This window comes from Syngnathus typhle, linkage group LG9 (assembly GCF_033458585.1).
Source record: "Syngnathus typhle isolate RoL2023-S1 ecotype Sweden linkage group LG9, RoL_Styp_1.0, whole genome shotgun sequence".
Classification (NCBI taxonomy): Eukaryota; Metazoa; Chordata; class Actinopteri; order Syngnathiformes; family Syngnathidae; genus Syngnathus; species Syngnathus typhle.
This window is the reverse complement of record NC_083746.1, coordinates 10,205,690-10,225,930: the sequence shown is the minus strand read 5'-3', so window position 1 is coordinate 10,225,930 and position 20,241 is coordinate 10,205,690. Positions and strand designations below refer to the sequence as shown.

Below are 20,241 nucleotides of genomic sequence, written 5' to 3'. Positions count from 1 at the left end.
GGAGGAGATAAATTAAATAAGTGGAGTCGTGACAAGATAAAGGGGCACTGAGGAACATATTTATTTTTTTGTTGCTCCTTAAGAGCTCATTAAAAATGTCAAAACTCACAGTATAGTTGAAACCAGTCTTCCATCACCTTTTTTCCAATCGGAATATTTTGCTCATGCTCAAGGACAGAGCAAGCAAATTCAGTTTAAGTCTGTCCAAAAAAAACTCATAATGACCAATAGGGAGAGACAGAACATGAATTGACGACAAAAACAACAAAGACTCAAATATTTTTGAGCAAGTGGGAGGGGTGAGGGTATTAGGTGGGGCCAGACATCACAGCCCAGACACACTTAGCACACCTAGACATCAATTGGCTAAATAGGCGATGAATTCTTCGTCAACTTCTTCAACAAATTTCCTGTAATATATTCAAATATTTGCATTGTGTAGTGTGACACACTTTATGGTTTCGGACCCAAATTCCTAACCTGATTCAGCTATGGAATCTTACATAGTATATTAAATTAGCACACAGTACAATTAATCTCCCTCCCGGCGTGTCAATCAAAACTATTAAGTACAAACATTTATTATCTTTACCAAGGCAGAATTTCATCTCATTATAATTCAGGCTCACATATTGTTTTTGATGGTTTGCATTTATTATTCTTTTTTCTTTTTTTTAATGAAACTCAGGCAAGTACAAGAGATATATAACATCCTGTGGGATGTGGAGGATTATGAAAACTGCATACTGAGTACCGTGCTAAAATATTTCTTTGGTCTCATTTTTGTCTTTCTGCGAGGCTTAGCGCCAGCTGTCAAGTGGCGTTGACACCTCTCTCTGATTTCGCCTCAATCCACACCGAGGAAAGATTTGACAGCCCGGCCCGTGATTTGAATAAGCCATTCATGTTTACAATATGAGCCTCCACTCTCACCAGTACTCAAAAGGTACAAATAAAAGTGCCTGAATTTCCCGAGCACAATAAGCGCACTTTGAGAGCGTTATCGGCGGTGCGTGCACATTTCTCTCTCGACGCACTAACGTCTAAGCGAGTGTGTTACCGACATCAAGGCGACATCAAGGCGACAACACGTCTGCGGCGGGCTCACATTAGAGCATCCACTTTGATCTCCACTTTTGCAAAAGATCGTCTGTCTGAATTCTTTATTGTGCCGAGCTGTTTCGAATGACAGATTTTTCTCCCAAAAAAGGAACACTTGTACGTATGTCTTCCCGTGGGTTGTTTGGGGACAATTTCCTCAAGAGGCTTTCTTAGAAATACAGGAGGTGATGACTATGCTAAAAATGAACATACTGGCTGGCTTTGTCACCTAAAAAGAATCTACTGTACTATCCGGGTACCCAAATGATTAGCGGCCCCGCCGTTATTCGTCATCTAAACTCCCCCACTGTTCCTGTCATGGAGAGCATGTGAAGACTGCTGGCCTCATTACAGATGGCCTCCGTGAATGTTGCTGACAGAGGCGAGACTCGTTCCCATAACTTGGAGCTCCCGGTCACAGATGCCGACTGCCAAGAACACACTGAGTCACTTATGAAGCTGGACAGGCACCAAGTCTTCCCCCCCAAAAAATCCCTCTGAGCTTGTGCCAGCCATCATTTGTCAGCTGATTGAAAATACTCTGCCACTGTCATGTCATTGGAAATCCAGTCTGATGAGAGTTGATTTTATTTATTTATTTGATCTTTTCTGATTTACTTTCAGAAATCCATCACCTACATTGCAAAATCCAGAGCAATGGTGCAGAAGCTTCTGTCATTTCATCGGCCAGTAAGTATCAAGACTTGCCATTAAAATCTGTATTTCCATGGCGAAAACTAATTTATTTTTTTGTTTTTAATCCCCAATGAATAAACAACAACGCGCGTTTTAATGCGGAGAGATCCGAAATAGATATTTCCCAAAGCAGATTCTATCAACCTTTCGCAGCTTTGTGTTCGTTGACTTTTCATTTGTGTAAATCTGCCACGGGGGAACAAAGTCATTCACGTGAGTTATCACCTCCATCAGAGACCGATAAATAACTTTTTATTCCTTCCGTTAAAGCTTATAACATCATTGCTGCCTTGTACCTGCTGCTCCAAATATATAACTTTAATGTCTATTACAGGAGTGTGCTGGCCACAACTGGAATTAGGAAGTCCACTTGAGTGGAGAATTATTTGATGCTTTGTGAGGGAGTAAATGACAAATAAATACAGTGGGCTGGCTGTCTGCTTTAAGAGCATTGTATGATATTGATTAGGCAGGATTGAAATGCAAGAAATTTTAATACTTTTCAACCTATGGTGTGTCATTGCTACCATTTCCAAACAATGGATTGTGTGACGTGACCTCAGCATTCATCTCATCAAACAAACAAGCCCAACAGAGTTCAATGCGAGGCGGCTGGGCTGGACAATGTTATCAGGTTCTGCAGACCGTTTGTGAAGCCTATCTTGAGTGTGTGTAGGTCGACGTGTGTGTAGGCTGTTTTCCCGGCATAATAAATCCATCAGCCCTGTCTGCACTTGTGCAGCCAAGGAGCTGACTTCGCGTGACAAAGTGGCTAGCCGTTCACAATCCCGCCAGCGCCGCTCTGCTAATAGCAGCAAACCTCTGCTGCTTAATGTCCTGACACTAATGAATTCATGGAATTAACTTTAAAAGCACAAAAAAAAGAGGGGAAAAAACGAGATTAGGTGGTTTGAATTAGATGGTTGTTTACTTGCTATCTTGCGTCTGTTTAGTCTTGTTCGAGTCTTTAGCTGCATAGGTAAATGAAGAACATGGATTCGCCCTCTTAACATTAATCAGTAAAAAGAACGCTTTAATATATAGATGCAAAATAGTGTCCAGTCCACTTAAAAGCCTTTATTAATCAGTAAAAAGAACCCTTTAATATTCAAATGCAAAATCGTGTTCTGTCCGCTTAAAATTCCATTTTGAAGAGAAAAGAGCAGGCTAACAAAGATGTCGTGTGGTGGCCATGTTGGCTTTAGTTTAGCATCGCTGGAGGCACGCAGCTCGAAAGGAGTAAATCGTATCTACCAATTCATATGACTGTTGTTTAATGGAACAAGCGCCTGTCATGTGTGTACATGTTTCTTGAACATGATATTGTTGGAGATTTTTACTTTGTGTTTGGTTGTAGCAAGGTGAAAAAAGGAAGCGCGCTAATATAAAAACAACTACATAGCTTGCACGCTAGTTAGCTACTCCAGTTAGATATGGCTTTACAAACTTTAAAACTTTTCAGAACATTTAAAGCTTTTCATATCAATTTTCAGTCATTTAGTATTATACTTTGTATTTTTAGCCAATTAAATTTATTGTACTTTATTCCATGGTTAATTTGCTTACCACAGTAGAGAGCAAAATAAGATATTTTGGCAATTTTGTTTTTGCTTGAGCACCACTCTCCATTTGTAATCTAACATTGAGAGCAATGTGGCCTCAAAACCTTTCAGCTCTTTCTTTACTTTGCTAAATCCCATTTTCATGGCACTTCTCTGAAAATGTGCACATGTACAGTGTGAGCTATAAAACCCTGCTCAGGCAAACACTGCACATCCCAGATAGGAAGTTCTGCTGGGCCCTGGCAGGGCTTGTTTGGACTACGGGGCCATGGTGACAGCGCCCCTGTGGCGCTCTCTGACTAGATTAGCCACTCACACTTTTAAGGCGCTCACCCTCTGCTGTTTAAGTCTGTCCGACAACACCTCTGTTAGTTTGCTTCAATGTTCAGGTGATTGCTCGACATCGTCGGGGTTATTCTCCACTGTGACTCCTGTGAGGTAACCATGTCATTTTTTTTTGTCCGCTCTCGAGGTGTCTGATAAAGGATTTCGAGGCACGTCCATCGGTGACTCATCTCCTGGAGCATCCTTTCATCAAACAGGCCCACGGCAAAGATGTGGCCCTTCGACAGCAGCTGGCGGCTCTTATCAAAGAGCAGCAAGAAGTGGGATGTGCGGCCAGAACTAAGTAAGTCTATTTCCTTTTGCTCTCATAGAAGACATTTCAACAAACGCGACAAAGCTGCCGCTCCAGAAAAACTCACCGGTGAACATATTTTACTCCAGTAGGGGGCAGGCTTTCATCTTTTTTGCATTGAGACTATAAGGAGGATGTCACAGAATGTGATTAAAAAGAAGTTAGGGGAGTGTGACTAATTCAGTGCCAATGATTGTTGCTGACTAACCACACTTTGTGCTTATAGCTCTCAAGTCCACTTGCATGAGTGTATTTATTAAATCTGATTGTGTCATGTAATTGATTTTAGCTTAAATCTACATAGGTAATTAATTACCTACTAGTTTATGATGTGTACAGGTTTAAAAGTGATCACGGAAAATGATCATAACTCATCATGTCTTTTGGCACTACTTAATGGGGTAAATAGTGGGGACACAATGAAACGAGTCTTTAATGTCTCTTAAAAAGCTAGTGTTCACTTTAAGTCTAATTACTTCTTATCCACTTCAAATTACAACTGGAGTAATGGTAAACACTGTGATAAATTAGTACCACTTACGCATGTGTAAGGTGATTTTTTTTTTCTTTTTTTTAACATATACATCTTGTGCATTGCATGTCATTGAATTGTACACTCAAGACAGCTGTCTGACTTTCACTTAAAAAAAAAAAAAAGCCGATATTTGCACTGGTTTCCCCTCTCCAAGGAGTTCACCAAGCCTGTCCTTGACTGAGTGTTTTGATGTGGTGCCAACTCTGTTTACTCCCGAGAGCATTGCAGCCCGCTGCCTGAGCCTGATCCCGAATTCCTGTCCTCAGTGAAAGTGGATAATGGGATTAGCAGCTTGTAGGGCGAGAACTGGGCTCGCCCGCTTTAGTCTCTCGTGCCGCAGATCGGGCACACAATGAATCCAGATAAGAATAAAGACATGGCGAAGTTAAAAGTAGCTGCTGTAGGTGCAAAACTGGGATCTTCTTCAAAGGAACCAAACGGCAGAAGTCGCGTGGACTGATGAGCATTCACTCCATCCGCGGCTTTGTGTCAGCACTCCATTCAGAATATGAAATACAGGCAGAGGAGGAAGTGACTCATGACCTCAGGCAAATTTTCATAACATGCGGAAAAGATCAAAACAGACATCCACACCAGGTTATAATAGCATTTACACATAGACTCCATAATCAGCAGCCATATGGTGTTTTTCATAGAGGATAAAGAATACATGCCTGCATGTGTCAATTATTTAACGCAGCTCTCGTCAGATGGGCTTGGTGTTCCTAATATTGTGCTTGCGATGTCTAACTAGAATGCCTATTTGACACATTCTTGATCTCCCTTGAGCTTTTATACCCACTGGAGCTCTTTTGTGCTGTGAGGAGTCAAGATGGTTGAATGAAGTACAGCTGGAGTGTGTGTTCACTCGCCCTCCCCTGGGAGGACCGCAAAGGAGTGACCTATATGTCCCATTCAGCTTAAGAGAAGCTTCCGGCATGATCACATCCTCGCTTTCATACGTTTCAGGCACGGACGCATCAATACTCGTAAAACGCTCGTCATAGAGAGCAGTGCCAATGACGATCTGGTCAACCTGGAGTTCTTGGATGAGGTGAGATATAACGCAGTTACCTCAAAGCCCATCTATGTTCCTTAAGGGTAACGTGTTTTCTGCAGGAGATCATTATTGGCCATCTCCGCAAGAGGTATGCCGAGCTGCAGGTGTACACGTACGTGGGCGACATCCTCATTGCGCTCAATCCTTTCCAGAACCTTAGCATCTACTCTCCACAGGTTGGTGACTCAGGTTAAGTTTCCTAAATTTTATTAAGCCAAGGCACAAAACCCCGCAGCACACGACACGGAAGGAAATGTTGCAAAAAGTAATAAGCGGGTTATTCAATTATTGATTTAAGATAAAAATTGCGTGTACGTATGTATTTATTCATTTTTTATTTAATAAATTTATTCATTCATTACTTTATTACTTGATTTTATTATTTATTATTATGTTTACTCTGTTATAACTGGCATGTTTGTCATGCTCAAACTCGTGTTAAATGGAAGTCAGCACACAACTGCCACTATTTCAAGTGACAAATTGTTTTTTTTCCTCTTTTCTCATCTTGCATATATTTTTTTTACTGTCTCGCTTTAGTTTTCAAAGCTGTACCACGGGGTGAAGCGGGCCGACAACCCACCACACATCTTTGCAACTGCCGATGCAGCCTACCAAAGCATGGTGACATTCTGCAAAGATCAGGTACAGCACTTCATGAACACTGGTTCTCAAATGTGGTACCCTAAGGGCCCCCGAGCTTCAGGTTGAACACACCTGCCTTAAGGTAGAAATTGCATTCTCTGACCTCACAAATTGGCATAGGTGGACAAGAATGTGGTTGAAAGTATGTTTCCTGATATAGATAGTGTAATTTCTTTTTTTAAATTTATTTATGGGTCTCTTTCTTTTTAGTGCATCATCATCAGTGGAGAAAGTGGTGCTGGTAAAACCGAGAGCGCTCATTTGATTGTTCAACATCTCACCTTTTTAGGAAAGGTATGTTAGCCAATGACCAATTATTGTAAATCTACCTTTAGAAGTGATTGGGATTTTTTTTTTTTTGTCTTTAGGCAAACAATCGGACATTGCGTGAGAAAATCCTACAGGTGAATCCTCTCGTGGAGGCTTTCGGCAACGCCTGCACAGCAATCAATGACAACTCCAGCCGCTTCGGAAAGTACCTGGAGATGAAATTCACGCCCACCGGAGCCGTCATCGGTGCCAAAATATCGGAGTACCTGCTGGAGAAGTCCAGGGTCATCAAACAGGCCATGTCAGTGTCACCATGCACATTTTCACCGTTTTTACTAAAAGTATTGATTTAGACAAAAGGAGTGCTCTGGCTTTTGAACACAATCGTTTCACGGCTCCTTTTTTTTTTTTTTAACCTGTCACTTGTGTTTGTCACTCAGGGAGGAGAAGAACTTCCACATTTTTTATTACATCTACGCTGGCCTTTACCACCAAGATAAGCTGAAGACTTACAGGTTGCCAGACGGGACACCTCCCAGGTTGGTGCCGCCTTACCGCATGCCGCCAAGCTCCACTTCGCTCGCTAATATGAACAATTGCGCAGGTATATTGACAACCAACACCGTAAAGTCATGCAGGACATTATCTCCAGCAAACTGTACAAGGAGCAGTTTGAAGTCATCCAGGAATGCTTCCGGAACATCGGCTTTACCGAAGAGGTCTTTTGGTCTTTCAACATTAAATTCACAGATGTCGGTTGTTTCACCTCCTATTTTTGCTTTCTTTATTTTAGGAAGTCAACTCTGTTTACAGGATTCTCTCGGCCATATTGAACACCGGCAACATAGAATTTGCCGCCATCACATCCCAACACCAAACCGATAAGAGCGAGGTGCCTAACTCGGAAGCTTTGGAGAACGGTGAGATGTGACTGTTGCTCATTTTTCCTCATTTTTAATCGACACAGGCAGTCACAAAGACACTGAAAATAAAAAGGATAAAAAGTCCCACAAGGCACGTATCAAAGCCTTCCTCTTTTTTGCCTCTTCAGCTGCTTCCCTGCTCAACATCGGCTCCGAGGAGCTCCAGGAGGCTCTGACTTCCCAGTGTGTGGTCACCAGGGGCGAGACCATCATCCGCACCAACACGGTGGACAAAGCGGCCGACGTGCGAGACGCCATGTCCAAAGCGCTGTACGGCCGCCTGTTCAGCTGGATCGTCAACCGCATCAACACCTTGCTGCAGCCCGATATGAGCAATTGGTGAGCCGAGCGTGCGGGTGATGAACATCCGTGCGGACGTTCTCGCAAAGCGCCGGTGACCTTTGTAGAAGTCGTCAGGCACAAAAACGCAGAGGAGAATATAAATGCGAGAGAGAAAAAAAGTTTTAATAAATTTTTGATACCGATTGCGTGCTGTGAAAATAATCTTCAGATGATTAAAAATACTTCAGAGAGACTACAAAGAGGCTGTTCATTGATCCGAAAGAGTTCCTTCATAAATATGTGCGTCATACGTCAAAAACTAGATTCTACTCGTCTCTTTTTGGTATGCCTCATTGCCATTAATAACCCCATAGCGATAGCAGGGAGTGACCTCGCTGGAGGACACATTATGAAATCACGACTCAAAGTTTCAAATTGGCACAAGGTTAAGTCAATACGCAGAGAAGCAGAACCATTGATGATGCGCTGATTTGATTCCCCCCCTGGTGTTTATGACTTTCCAACAGCGGGCAAAACAGTATTTGGGTTGAACTTGGATTGTCATGAAAGTTTTATCAACCTAAATGGCTGCTGGGATTTGCAGGCTGTGTTCTAATAAGTTTGTTTGTCCCGCTTTTTTTTGTTGTTGTTGCTTTGAAGCACCGCGGAGAGCGGCATGAATGTGGGAATCCTGGACATCTTTGGCTTCGAAAATTTCAAGAAGAACTCCTTTGAGCAATTGTGTATCAACATTGCCAACGAGCAGATCCAGTTTTACTTCAACCAGCATATTTTTGATCTGGAGCAGGTGAGATGGACACCAGGCACAGTTTATATGTGACTTGAAAGAAATATAAATAAATATAAGTATAAATAAATATAAATAAATGTAAATATAATATGACACGAGACGGGATGAATTGTCTGTCCATACTGCACAATAAAAAAATAAATCTAAACTATCATTACATAATTATTTGGCTGCTCAGTGTTTCTCGTCTATAAATACTTGACTGATGTAGGCCTCCAGCTCAGCGCACGCGGGATTTTCATTTGCTGTGCTTGTCTCCAGTATTGTTGAGTTTATTCATGATTTATACATGAGCGTGGTTTAGTTCCATTGGTTCCACTTTATTAGTCTAAATATATATTTAAAGCAACTTTTTGATGTGAAATTAAATAGATGCAATCGTATGAAAGGACTCTGGCTTATTTGCAAATTGAAGTAAATTATGAATAAGTAAGTGGCACTATTTGTTAGTTCTGAGTCGTGTTATGCGTTCGGGAAAAAGAGCGTATTATGCCGTCGCTCCAGCAAACCGCGGCTGTGTGTTTTCCTCCATTAGAACCTTGCACAAATAATATTTGTTTAATTGGGTCATTTGGAGAACTCATTAACCAGATTACCCGGCTGTTAGATGGAGTACCAGAGTGAGGGAATAGATGCCAGCCTGGTGGAGTACGAAGACAACAGGCCCATCTTGGACATGTTCCTGCAGAAGCCCATGGGTCTGCTGTCCTTGCTGGACGAGGAGAGCCGCTTTCCGCAGGCCACTGACCACACCTTAGTGGGTGAGGATGCAGCAAAAAAACACCCAAAGAATGAGAAATTAAAATCACAGCCCAGTGTAACAGATTTGTCCGTCCTGTCATGTTTACAGACAAGTTTGAGGACAATCTGCGTTGCAAGTACTTTTGGATACCCAAACGTGTTGAGCTTTCCTTTGGGATTCTCCATTTTGCTGGAAAGGTATTTTTGTGACCCTTCAGTAATTGTCCTGTGATTTAAGTGTAATTGGATGATTATCTTCCATCTGATTTTACAGGTGATGTATAGTGTGAACGGATTCCTGGAGAAAAACCGAGACACTCTCCCCGCGGACATTGTTGTGGTTCTGAGAACATCGGAGAACAAACTTCTGCAGCAGCTCTTCTCCAGCCCCTTAACGAAAATAGGTATGATCCTTGTTTTAATGCCGACTACAGACACGGAAATCTTGCAAAGCACGATAATACAGTGGTGCCTTAACATACGAGCGACCCAAGATATGAGCTGTCTTTTTTTAAATCCAACCCCTATTCTTTATCCAAAATGATTTGATGGTTATTCTGTTCTTAATCAAGAGTTATAGGGTTAATAAAAATGTTTCACATATTTTCTGAGTATTGAGTAAAATTAATATAAAATCTGAAATCTCTCAATTATATGCAAATCATAAAATAGCTGAGTCCAAATTTTTAATTCTTTACATTCTGTTTATGATATTACTCTGCTATACAGTACAATATTATATAGTGCAATTTTTCTTTAAAAAAATCCCACCAAAGTGTTTTGGGTTGGGGTGCTAGAACAGATTAATGGCATTTCCATTCATTTCAATGGAAAAAGATCATTTGACATGCAAGTTACGAGAATGGCCACAAAACGATTTCAACTCTTATCTCAAGGCACCACTGTATCAGCAAAGTTCTGTCTGAGACAAAGAATCGCCGCACAATAGCAATGCAAATTGTGCTGTCGTTTGCACGTGCAGGTAAGTGGGTTTCTTAAAGACGCGCAACTCCGGTCCGCCCTTTTCATTTTGAGCCGCTGTGCGCCGTCCTCAGATAAAGCTTCACTCGCCATTATCTCCGGAGAGGCTCAGCTCGCGGCGCGGCGCTCTGTTTTTATTTTCACTAAGCTGTCCCTCTTGGATTCCCACCGCTCGATGCCGGGATATTTTCACGATAAGGGTTTCCCAATACCCGAGGGATGAAGAAAGCGTATTTAGCCAACACAAAAGCAACTCTTCCCACCTCTTTTTTTTCAGTTGGTTTTAATAACGGTAGTAATGTGCTCGTCATTAGGCCGAGCCGGTGCCTGGTGGTCACCCAAATGCTCGTGTTGTATTATCGGGTTCGCTCTCCCACCTTTTTTATTTCAGCTAAGCCACAATATGTGATTTAGTTTCTTTTTAAGGAACCTGTAAATGCCCATTTTGACTCCTGGTGGCATTTAAAGGAAAGCTTTAACTCACAAAAGACACCTTACCAGTCTGGCATAAATTTCCACAATGTGTGTAAACTTGAAGTGCAGGTTGTGCACAAGGGAGCCTTCAGCCCAGATGCTTTTTTTCTTTTTTTGGGGGGGCTCTTAACAGCTTCACAGAAGAACAGCCCATAAATGCACAAAGGAAGTGAATGCAGACTCAAATGTGCTGTAATGTTTATTGCTGACGTTGTGTCAATTAGGTCTAAAAGCCTGTTTATTTCATTTGGTGCCACTTTGCTTTTGGCTTGCCCTTTCTTTCTCAAGGAGCTGATCTTTCAGGAAAATTAAAAGCGGCCATTCTTATCTGAAAAACCAAAAAATATTTTCACAGCCAATGTTGTATTAATAATCTGTAATTTTGAAAAAAAAAAACACATTATACTCAGTCTGTAGGTTTTATTTTTTATTGTGTTTAAGACACAAGACAAAAATATAAAATATAAGAAAGCATAATCATGCTAAATCACAATATTGAAAAAAAAATCACCACCAGATTATTTTGTTAAGTGTTCATCCTTATAGCAAACCATTGCATTTAAAAAAAAACAAAAAAAAAAAACATGAAAGACTTGACTATTTTATCAGTCCTGAAAAAAGATCGTCTGCCATTTCGAGAGAGATATACCAAGAGAATGAAGTCTATTCTTCAGGGTATATTTTCCCTGGGTAGGGGAGGGGTGGATTAATTTACATTTTACTCCTTATTATACATTCACTGTTATCTGTGAAATTAACATTATCGGAGAGGGGGGCGATCCAATGAAATCTGTTTTTCAAACCAGGGAGGGCTGGCTCCTCAGTATCGCCACTAGGGGGCACACATCCTGCAATTTTACATCAGAAGAAACTAAACAAACTTGCAGATGTATGCGGTACACATACCAAACTGGAACCATTAATTCCCCTCATTGTATTTTACATTAAAACACAATCTGTAAGTGATTGTCATTTTCAAACCTGCTCATTTCGCATGCCAGACTCACGGTGATGCTGCGACTAATGACGCAGCGGGAGAGCACTGGAGGGGGGCGGGGGGGTTATCATGGCCCCGCAAAGTAAAACCTTCCCGGCACACAATGTGTTTCCTTCAAGTTCACACATGTGGTGCTGTTTTGTCAGAGGAAATGGGAAATCTTTGTACGGACAAATTCCTGACCGCTCAAGCCTCTACCAGATCAGGCGGATCACAGAGTTGAAATTGGCCAGAGATTGGTCAGACCTGCCAGGGCTTCGGGAACCTGTGGTCACAGCCTCATAAATGTCCCCCCCAGCCCCCGATCTGACCCACAGAGCAATAAGCTGCTTTCCCCCTCGTGGTGGATAAAACCTGGTTTCAACCAGGGTGGGCGTTAGCCACAAATGTTAGTTAGCAATATTGTTTCATATTCATTAACAAACTTCATCTTGCAATTTCCAACGTATACTTAGAAGAGAACTCCGGGGTTATAAGTTCAAATTCATCAAGTGCGATTCCATGTACAGAAGTGACAGTTCTCCCATGCCCTGCTTCTCATCTTGTCTCTGTCCGTGTTCGGAGAGCTCCTTTGTGAGCAAACGACAGGCTTCATGCTGCCATATGACACATTTGACTCTTTGTTCTCCCTCAGTAAAACTTTTCTATTCCGCTTGGCAGAAGGAGGAAGAGTAACACTCCCCAAGTGGGACTTTTGTTTAATTTCTTCTCCAATTTACGTTGTATTGCTAAAGAGTAGGATTGTGACGGCACCGGTTTTTCTAAGTCGCACGATGCTGCGACATCCTTTGATCAAGGCAACACCGTGTTGTCATTTAAAGCCAATTACTCCACGCATTTTATGATTGATCTGCTCTGACAGTGGTGGGTGCCATTTGAAATCCCCCCCCCCCCCCCCCATGCCCCCCAAGCAAACTCCAGGCAGACGGGGAGGGTGTCGGCGTCGTGGGTGATGGTGGGGGCGGTTTACGGCCGCTTTAATCTCATTTGCTTGGCTGCTGAGTTGAGTTTCCAGGTCACATGTTCAAAAAGAGAGCGGGAGATGGCCGACTTGAGCGTCTTGCTCACTCAGCGAAGCCTCACCGCTGTGATTGTCGCCCGCGTCGACAGCTCCGTGGCCGGCTTGTGAAGTACAAGGCTCGCACTGAGTCCAACAAAAGCGTGCTGGGGGGGATTGCTTTTTAATCCCGCGCTCATTGACTATTCTTGTCAATAGAAGCTCAATACAAGTGCCGGCTCGAGCTTTCTTTTGCACCCTTTGGGAGTCTTGCCAGGTTTCATTTTTAAAGTGAATGCGGAGATGCCAACGATGGCATTTTTGGAAATCTGCAAAACCAGACATCATCATACGTAATCATATCATATGTAAGGCTCAAAATGTTTATTTTTGCCTTGCAAAGCACTTTTGCGATTCAATGACTTCATTTGGAGCAACTTTCTAACATTGTGGTTCGCGCAATTAGCTTTGCCAGGTTTGGGTTAGCTTAGCATTTAGCATGGCTTCTTTGTCTTGTCATCGCTTTGTATGACGCCAGGCAGTCGATCATTTATGACTTAGGAGTGACTCCACACACAAGTATAGCTAGCCAAAGCAGTTGCTAGCTAGCTGCTACGTTACACTATAAAACCCAGATCAGGATTTGAAGATCCATGCCGGACGAGATACATCCATGTGGCCCGCCTTGACCTTTACTTTGCTTCACCCGCTTTCTTCTCAGCTTTTTAATCACCCCACACTTTTTTATCTACATAGATACTCGGAGGAAGCTCTTTCCCGACTGTCAAAGGACAATTCGTCCCTCTTTCAGGCTCGTCTGTGTTTGAATTCTAATAATCCACCTCATTAGAAAAGTTCCCGTCTGGATCTAAATGAGGAGGTCTTCATTCAAGCCGGACATCACAGGTGCTCCCTCGGTTTCATGTCTCGGGAGGCAGACGTCTTTGAGGATGCCGACTATTAACCCGCGCTCTAATCATCTCGTCAGGAGGGGATGGCGAAGCCGCTAGCGAGAATGAATTAATGCGACCCGCCGAGGAATACGGCGAGAAAGCGAGCGAGTGTCCATTTGTCAAGGCTTAGGTACCACTGTTGGAGTTAGCCAAGCCCCCCTTCATCTCGCCTTGATGGTGTCACGCAAGTGAGAGGCGTGAAAGCGCAGTGACACTTGGCGAGCCCGTTCTACCCGCAACCGCTAATTCATCATGACAAATGTGCTCAGATGATCCGGCCCAGCAGCGCTAATGGGGAGAGGGGAGAGCGGGCTTCATTTGCACAAGACCCACTCCAATTAATCCAAGCAGCTTTACTCTGGGCTAATTGGAGCGGGGCCCTCCCTGCCCCGTGCGTTGCCAACATATCCGACACAGTTAACCCGCTCGTCTTTTCCTTTTTCTTTCTTTTTTTTTTTTTTTATTGCACGTGTCTCTGATTATTTAATCCGATCTGAGCACACGACTAATTTCACCACTATTTACACTGCAAGGTTGAACTGTTCTGGGACACTGGATGACCTCTCATTCATAGCCCGATCAAAATTGGCAGGTTAAAAGTACTAACTTTGGGAAATAACTAACCCAGTACTGAGTCGATGCTACACTCTAATTGGGTCATAAACTAACACAACTATGGGTCATTATGACCACATTTTTGGGGGGCTCAAATGAAGAGTATAAATAACTGCCAAAAATTGGTTGTTTTGTGGTTTCTTAAGTTCTTTTAACAAATGACCCAAGTGGAATTCAATCACTTTTTGATCCATGATTGGGTTGATGGCCTTTTTTCCCCAGAAATTGTGACCACATTCTGATTGAGATTAGCATTTGTGCTATATTGGAGCGTTTGACTTGCTTTCATCTCCCAAATACTTAGTATTTTGGACCTATTATCAAGAGCACCATCAACACCATAAATGTAAAATGTCATCAGGAGCTCAGAAGGCATGAATTGATAAAGATGAATAAATACTCAGTTAGCCGATAATAAAGTCGCAGCGGCACTGTTTGCTAGCTTAAAAGACCGTTTGATTCCCTTTTGAAGGGCCTTTGCTTACCTTGTACAGCCTTGTTTGGGTGCGATTGTGTGCTGTGTGTTTGATATTCAAACAACCTGTTCTCAAGGGTTCCATTTGAATATAATTGTAATATCTGTGTTTGATTGACATTTGTCACCCAAACACAATCTCGGATTGGGGAGCAGCCAGTGACAACCTACACTTGAGATGCATCGCAAATACAAAGAAGCTCACCGGGTTGGCGCTTGGGCAATTGTTGCCCTGTCACTTAGGTTTTATCTTCCAAAACTTACAAAGGTTTTGCTCATCAGCATATGCGGATGCTTGTGGAATGTTTTTTTTTTGTATCCTCCAAAGGTGTGTGTGGCACATCTGTGCAGCTATTGTTTATTCATGGAGTAAAGCCTTTGAAATGTGTTAAGATACTTCCCACTCATTATAAAAATCCTGCCACCCATGGATTAGGACTTTGATGCCACAATCCTGCTTCAAAGGCTGCTTTCACTGCTATTAATCACAGTTTAGCCTGTGAAGATACAGCCAGGGAAAACATTTGGACATCTTGTGCAGAAACTTTGAAAGGTTGAGACTGTCGTGCATATGCTGTGTTGAGAAGATCCTCTCTGGTGTGCACGCAGCTGCGTTCTTAACTGCAGTCTGCTTCTTTGGAATTGTCTTTTTACAACACGCCCGGGGGATGTGAGTACTCATCCTCGAATGGACACTCACAGGCCACAGTATTAGGGACAGGTGAGGGGGGGGGGGGGGGACAAATGTTTGAACCCCCCCCCCCATCCAAGTTCATTAAATACTGTGGTGCTTTCAGATATGAATTTGTTCCGTGATCAAAACACTCTTCTTAAATTATTAAGAAAAATCAAAACTATTTGTTTTAAATGTTATTTAATTAAAGTTAAAGTCCCAATGATCGTCACTTACACATCTGGGTGTGGTGAAATTTGTCCTCTGCATTTAACCAATCCCCATGTGATTTTGATCCATCCTCTGGGGAAGCAGTGAGCAGCAGCGGTGCCACGCTCGGGAATCATCATATGGTGATCTAACCCCCCAATTCCAACCTTTAATGCTGAGTGCCAAGCAGGGAGGCAACGGGTCCCATTTTTATAGTCTTTGGTATGACCCGACCGAGGGTTGAACCCACAACCTTCCAGTCTCAGGGCGGACACTCTACCACTAGGCCACTGAGCTGGTAATAATGAGAATATTTTTGCAAATAGTCTATGGCAAAGAATATCTGATAAACTTAAAAATAATATTTCAATTTTTTATTTATTTATATATTTATTTAAGGAATATCTGATAAAAAAGAAAAAATATATTAAATATAATATTTTTAATTTTTTTTATATTTACTAAAAATATTGTTTGCTTACAATATTTTGATTTTATTTACTCTGTGGCTATTGAAAAAAATTCATAACACAGTGGAAACATTCATCACTGTGAAATTAAATCAAGCCTATTATGAATTTTTAACCATGATGCTTTTCAGTTTAGTCGAGATCATTCGTTAATGAACGACCTCAGGAGATATACGTATTTGTCGACGATATTCTTAAATTGAATAAGTGTTATAAACCAGCCAAAAGATATGAGATTTTCCTTTTGACAGGCAATCTGGCCACGGCCCGAGCCCGAGTGAACGCCGCCTCTCGATCTCTACCGCCGCAGCTCAGCTCGGGACGTACCAAGGTGAGACTCCCGACGCCCATCGTGTCGCATATGAGAGCGTTCCGCTTTTTACGAGTTGCTCACAGGCATTGCAGCCATACGCAGCACAATAAAAAAAGAAAAAGAAAAACGGTGCTGTGAAGCGTAGCCACATTAATAGACTACCCTGTTATGTTTGTTCTCTTGCTTGTGGTGAGGCAGCAATGCCATCTGGCAGTTAGTGCGAGTAGCCTAAAAGGACTTTTGCAACTTTTCTGATGTTTATGACTGCTTAAGGAAACGTTGGTTTCCCCAAATTAGAGAGTCGACATGCCTCAATCGGTGCTCCTAAGCATACTTTTAACAGTTATGATCTCATAAAACTAATGTACTTTTTTTTTTAGTTATGTTTCTTGTGAAACACACTTTCTCATCCAGGGCTGGACTGACCATCGGTGGGCCGACATTTTGGGTGTTTTTTCTGTGCTATTTAATACAGATAATCTGCCTTCATGATAGTTCCATAGAAAAGGTTAAGCGCTACATTCTCTCCATTGTTCATATTTTTCAACTCATTCACTGCCATTGACGTCAAGTATCCATCATTTCAATTGGGCTGATGTGTTTTTTTTCTATATTTTGGAGTTTCACCTTATTGTGGGTTGCCGTGGAATCTAACACCCAAGATAAACAATGCTTCACTGTATTATACTTTTAGATCAGACAATTATCCACAAGTCATGTCCTGAAACATACTGGGGCATATTATTAAGAGGAGGAAAAAATCCCTCTTAACATGTGTTTTTTTTTTCTAATTACAGAGTGCTGCCTCTCCTATGAAATCCTATTAAATTCTAGTGAGAAAAGCCTTTAGGGCTGGGGGTAGAAGCTAGTGTAGTTTGTTATTGTGGTTGACAATAAAACCCCCCGCTGCAGTCAATGTGACACTTGTGGCCGCAAACTTGTTTCAACCTTACTGTTTGCTTTTAAATTCGCTTTCTCTTTGTTTCCATGTTTCCTGTACTCAAAGTCTCCCAAATACCTCTTGAAGGTAAGGCTTTGGTGGAACATCTGTTTCTATATCTATACCAACTATTTATTTATTTTTATTCTGCATTGCTTGATGCCATTCACATTCCTAAACTTCACCATCATCTAAACTTGGATGTTTTTCAAAATTTGAAATCTGATCCTATTCCATACTTCAATCATCTTGTCTTCTGGCAATGAACCCTCTCAGATATTGCGGAAACAAGAGCGGACGTTTTAATAGTGAACGGGACTGATGTAATATGTACGCCGTCGTGTTCGCAATCAAAGTTTGGAAGCATAGTTGAGAGGAAGTAAAGGTTACAACAAGTCATCGGAACAAGCGGAATAAAGTCAAGCGAGGGTTGTTAACCGCAAGTCAGGCTTTTGTACTTGTGAATGATCAGAAATTCTCAAAGACATCCCGCGTAGAGAGCTTTTTTTTTTTTTCTTTCCACAGCGTACCTTTCTTTCTCTGTTGAACTAAAGTATTAAGATATGCACTTTGCCACGTAGTCTTACCATAAAATATCTATTGCTTCATTAAATTTGATGAAGCCATGAACTGCCAAAGCCATTAGAACACTTATATTGTATCCTCGTTAATCCGTCGTAGGGACGACTGTATGCTTCACGACGGCTAGTCTCATTATTCAGACTGCTCGGCAATTCTCTCGTGCCCCACAGCAGCGCCCGCTTATTCTCTAGATTGTTAGCTTTAATTGTTTATGGGCCCCGTGTTCTACAGACGCCACACTTAGTACAGCTGCGCATTCCCGACTGGGCCGTTTAGAGTTGCTGTAATGATACCTTTATGTCTCCAGAGCTCACCGTCGACATCCGCATTGCAAATAAACAGCAGCGGGTTTCAACTCGGGGCCCGGCTCTGGTCCATGCGCCGTGCTCACTGTGGATGTTTGCGCTCAGGTGGACACCATGGAGATGATGCGACACCCGGAGGAAACAACTAACATGAGGAGACAGACCGTGGCCTCCTATTTTCGTGTAGGTCCTTTTTCTCTAAGATACTACAAAGAGGTTTGGTACATAAATATGCATTCCTAATATTTGGTCCTTGCACACAGTTTCACAATTTTGACCTCCAGTTTAAGTTTTTTCCACTGAATCAAAAAAAATGAGACAAATCATTCAGATTTTTGGAATAATTTCCGTCACTGGTAAAGTACAATGATGGGCCAAAGCAATAAAAGTATTTTTTTTCTGCCATCTTGTGGCATCTTGGTGCCATGGAACTAAGTTGAAGTGTGTTGGGGAGTTTCATTTAGACAAAAGTAGTCCTTTGCCACCATTTTGTGGTATCTCGGTGCAAAGAGTGGCCCAAAAGGGTTAATTATTTTGTTGTTGACTGCTTTGTGTAATCTCAGACATTTTGTTAACATTTTTCACACACGTGTTAAGGCGATTTTAGGGGGAAGAAACACTCTCAGAAAAAAAGAATCCCCATCAAAACTTGACATTCTGTAACATCCCCACGTTGCATGATTTGCGTCATACTGCTCGCAGATGTTTGGATAAGCAGACAAGAGCCGGCAGATGTGTGTGTGACAAAGATAATCAGCCCATCAGCACCGAGTGTCAGGCACACAAAGTTTGTGGCCAGCCTGTCAACACGGTAGAACAAGAACATTTCCCGTAAGGTGTCGGAGAAACAGTACTGAAAAATTGGCAAGACGCAATATATAATAGAGCCCTACTGGTGACAAAATTAGCCACAATATTAGGAACACCTACACAATACTGAAGTGTCTGTCCTCTGTATTGACCAGTGTTGTGATATTATTTGCAGTATTCGCTGATGGATTTACTATCCAAAATGGTGGTGGGCCAGCCGCACTTTGTCCGCTGTATCAAGCCCAACGATGACAGGCGGGCACTGAGCTTCTGCAAGGAGCGAGTGATGGTGCAGTTGCGCTACACGGGCATCTTGGAGACGGTCAACATCCGCCGCCAAGGCTACTCGCACCGCATCCCCTTTGCAGAGTTTGTCACCAGGTTAAGACACACAAACGCACTAGATGAGCAGCGGTACTCTACTTAAGTTATTTTTTTAGGTCTCCATACTTTCCAATAGCCACCAGAATAATCTAAAGTTTAGTTTAAAGTCATTAAGGCAGAGTTTGTGCTAAATTATTTTATATTAAATTATTTGTAGGTGTTTGTTTCATCGTGCTGTACCTAACTTGGAAAAGTTTCAATATTTTAATCATTTTTCCTTTACAAAATGTTTCACCCACCTCCAATTTCCAAGTCTTTGAGGTGATATGAAATTTAATTAACTAGACTTGTAATGTGTTTTAGGAAAAAAAAGCAAGATGATTGCATAGTGTGTGCTTAGGGGGGGGGGGGATTTTAATTTGACCATGTGTGTTTTGTGTGCCCTACTTTTAGTCCTGAGCAACTCAACGGCGTCCCTATAAAAGATTTGGCCTCAACGTGCTACATTTTTTTCAAAGGAGGAAAACTGTAAAAATAATATTTCTTCTACCGGATAAAACTTTCAGTCAAGTGTTTTTGTTGATTTAAAAAAAATATCCCTCTAATCTACAATTGCATCACATCTAAGATTGTTGACATAGCTAAGGTCAAAGGACACCTTTTTCTCACCTGTAATTTCACGTGTGAATGAAACCAATGGATCCGCTTTATCCCATCGGAGTTATGCACAGTCCAAGCGGCTAACCTCCACTTTGAACCAAACCCGATTTAAAACGCGTCCTCTCATATCAAAGGCCCTTCTGAAGTTGTGAGCACTGCCTTGTATTTATCATCAAAGACATAACAGGTATCAACAAGA

General features: G+C 42.0%; 1 protein-coding gene across 3 annotated transcripts in view; it reads left to right on the top strand.

Moving 5' to 3' along the window:
• The window catches only part of myo3b (myosin IIIB), a 45,281-nt gene that overhangs the window by 8,129 nt on the left and 16,911 nt on the right, over positions 1–20,241 (top strand). For all 3 annotated transcript variants that reach the window (XM_061287951.1, XM_061287953.1, XM_061287952.1), the window contains 19 exons: positions 1,726–1,791; positions 3,832–3,987; positions 5,501–5,585; positions 5,651–5,767; positions 6,132–6,236; positions 6,447–6,530; positions 6,605–6,807; positions 6,947–7,045; positions 7,111–7,225; positions 7,300–7,426; positions 7,558–7,768; positions 8,372–8,519; positions 9,130–9,283; positions 9,373–9,461; positions 9,538–9,667; positions 16,360–16,439; positions 17,428–17,448; positions 18,354–18,431; positions 19,234–19,439. In XM_061287951.1, coding sequence (XP_061143935.1) covers positions 1,726–1,791; positions 3,832–3,987; positions 5,501–5,585; positions 5,651–5,767; positions 6,132–6,236; positions 6,447–6,530; positions 6,605–6,807; positions 6,947–7,045; positions 7,111–7,225; positions 7,300–7,426; positions 7,558–7,768; positions 8,372–8,519; positions 9,130–9,283; positions 9,373–9,461; positions 9,538–9,667; positions 16,360–16,439; positions 17,428–17,448; positions 18,354–18,431; positions 19,234–19,439 — 2,274 coding nt within the window. The remainder of the gene's footprint in view (positions 1–1,725; positions 1,792–3,831; positions 3,988–5,500; positions 5,586–5,650; positions 5,768–6,131; positions 6,237–6,446; positions 6,531–6,604; positions 6,808–6,946; positions 7,046–7,110; positions 7,226–7,299; positions 7,427–7,557; positions 7,769–8,371; positions 8,520–9,129; positions 9,284–9,372; positions 9,462–9,537; positions 9,668–16,359; positions 16,440–17,427; positions 17,449–18,353; positions 18,432–19,233; positions 19,440–20,241) is intronic.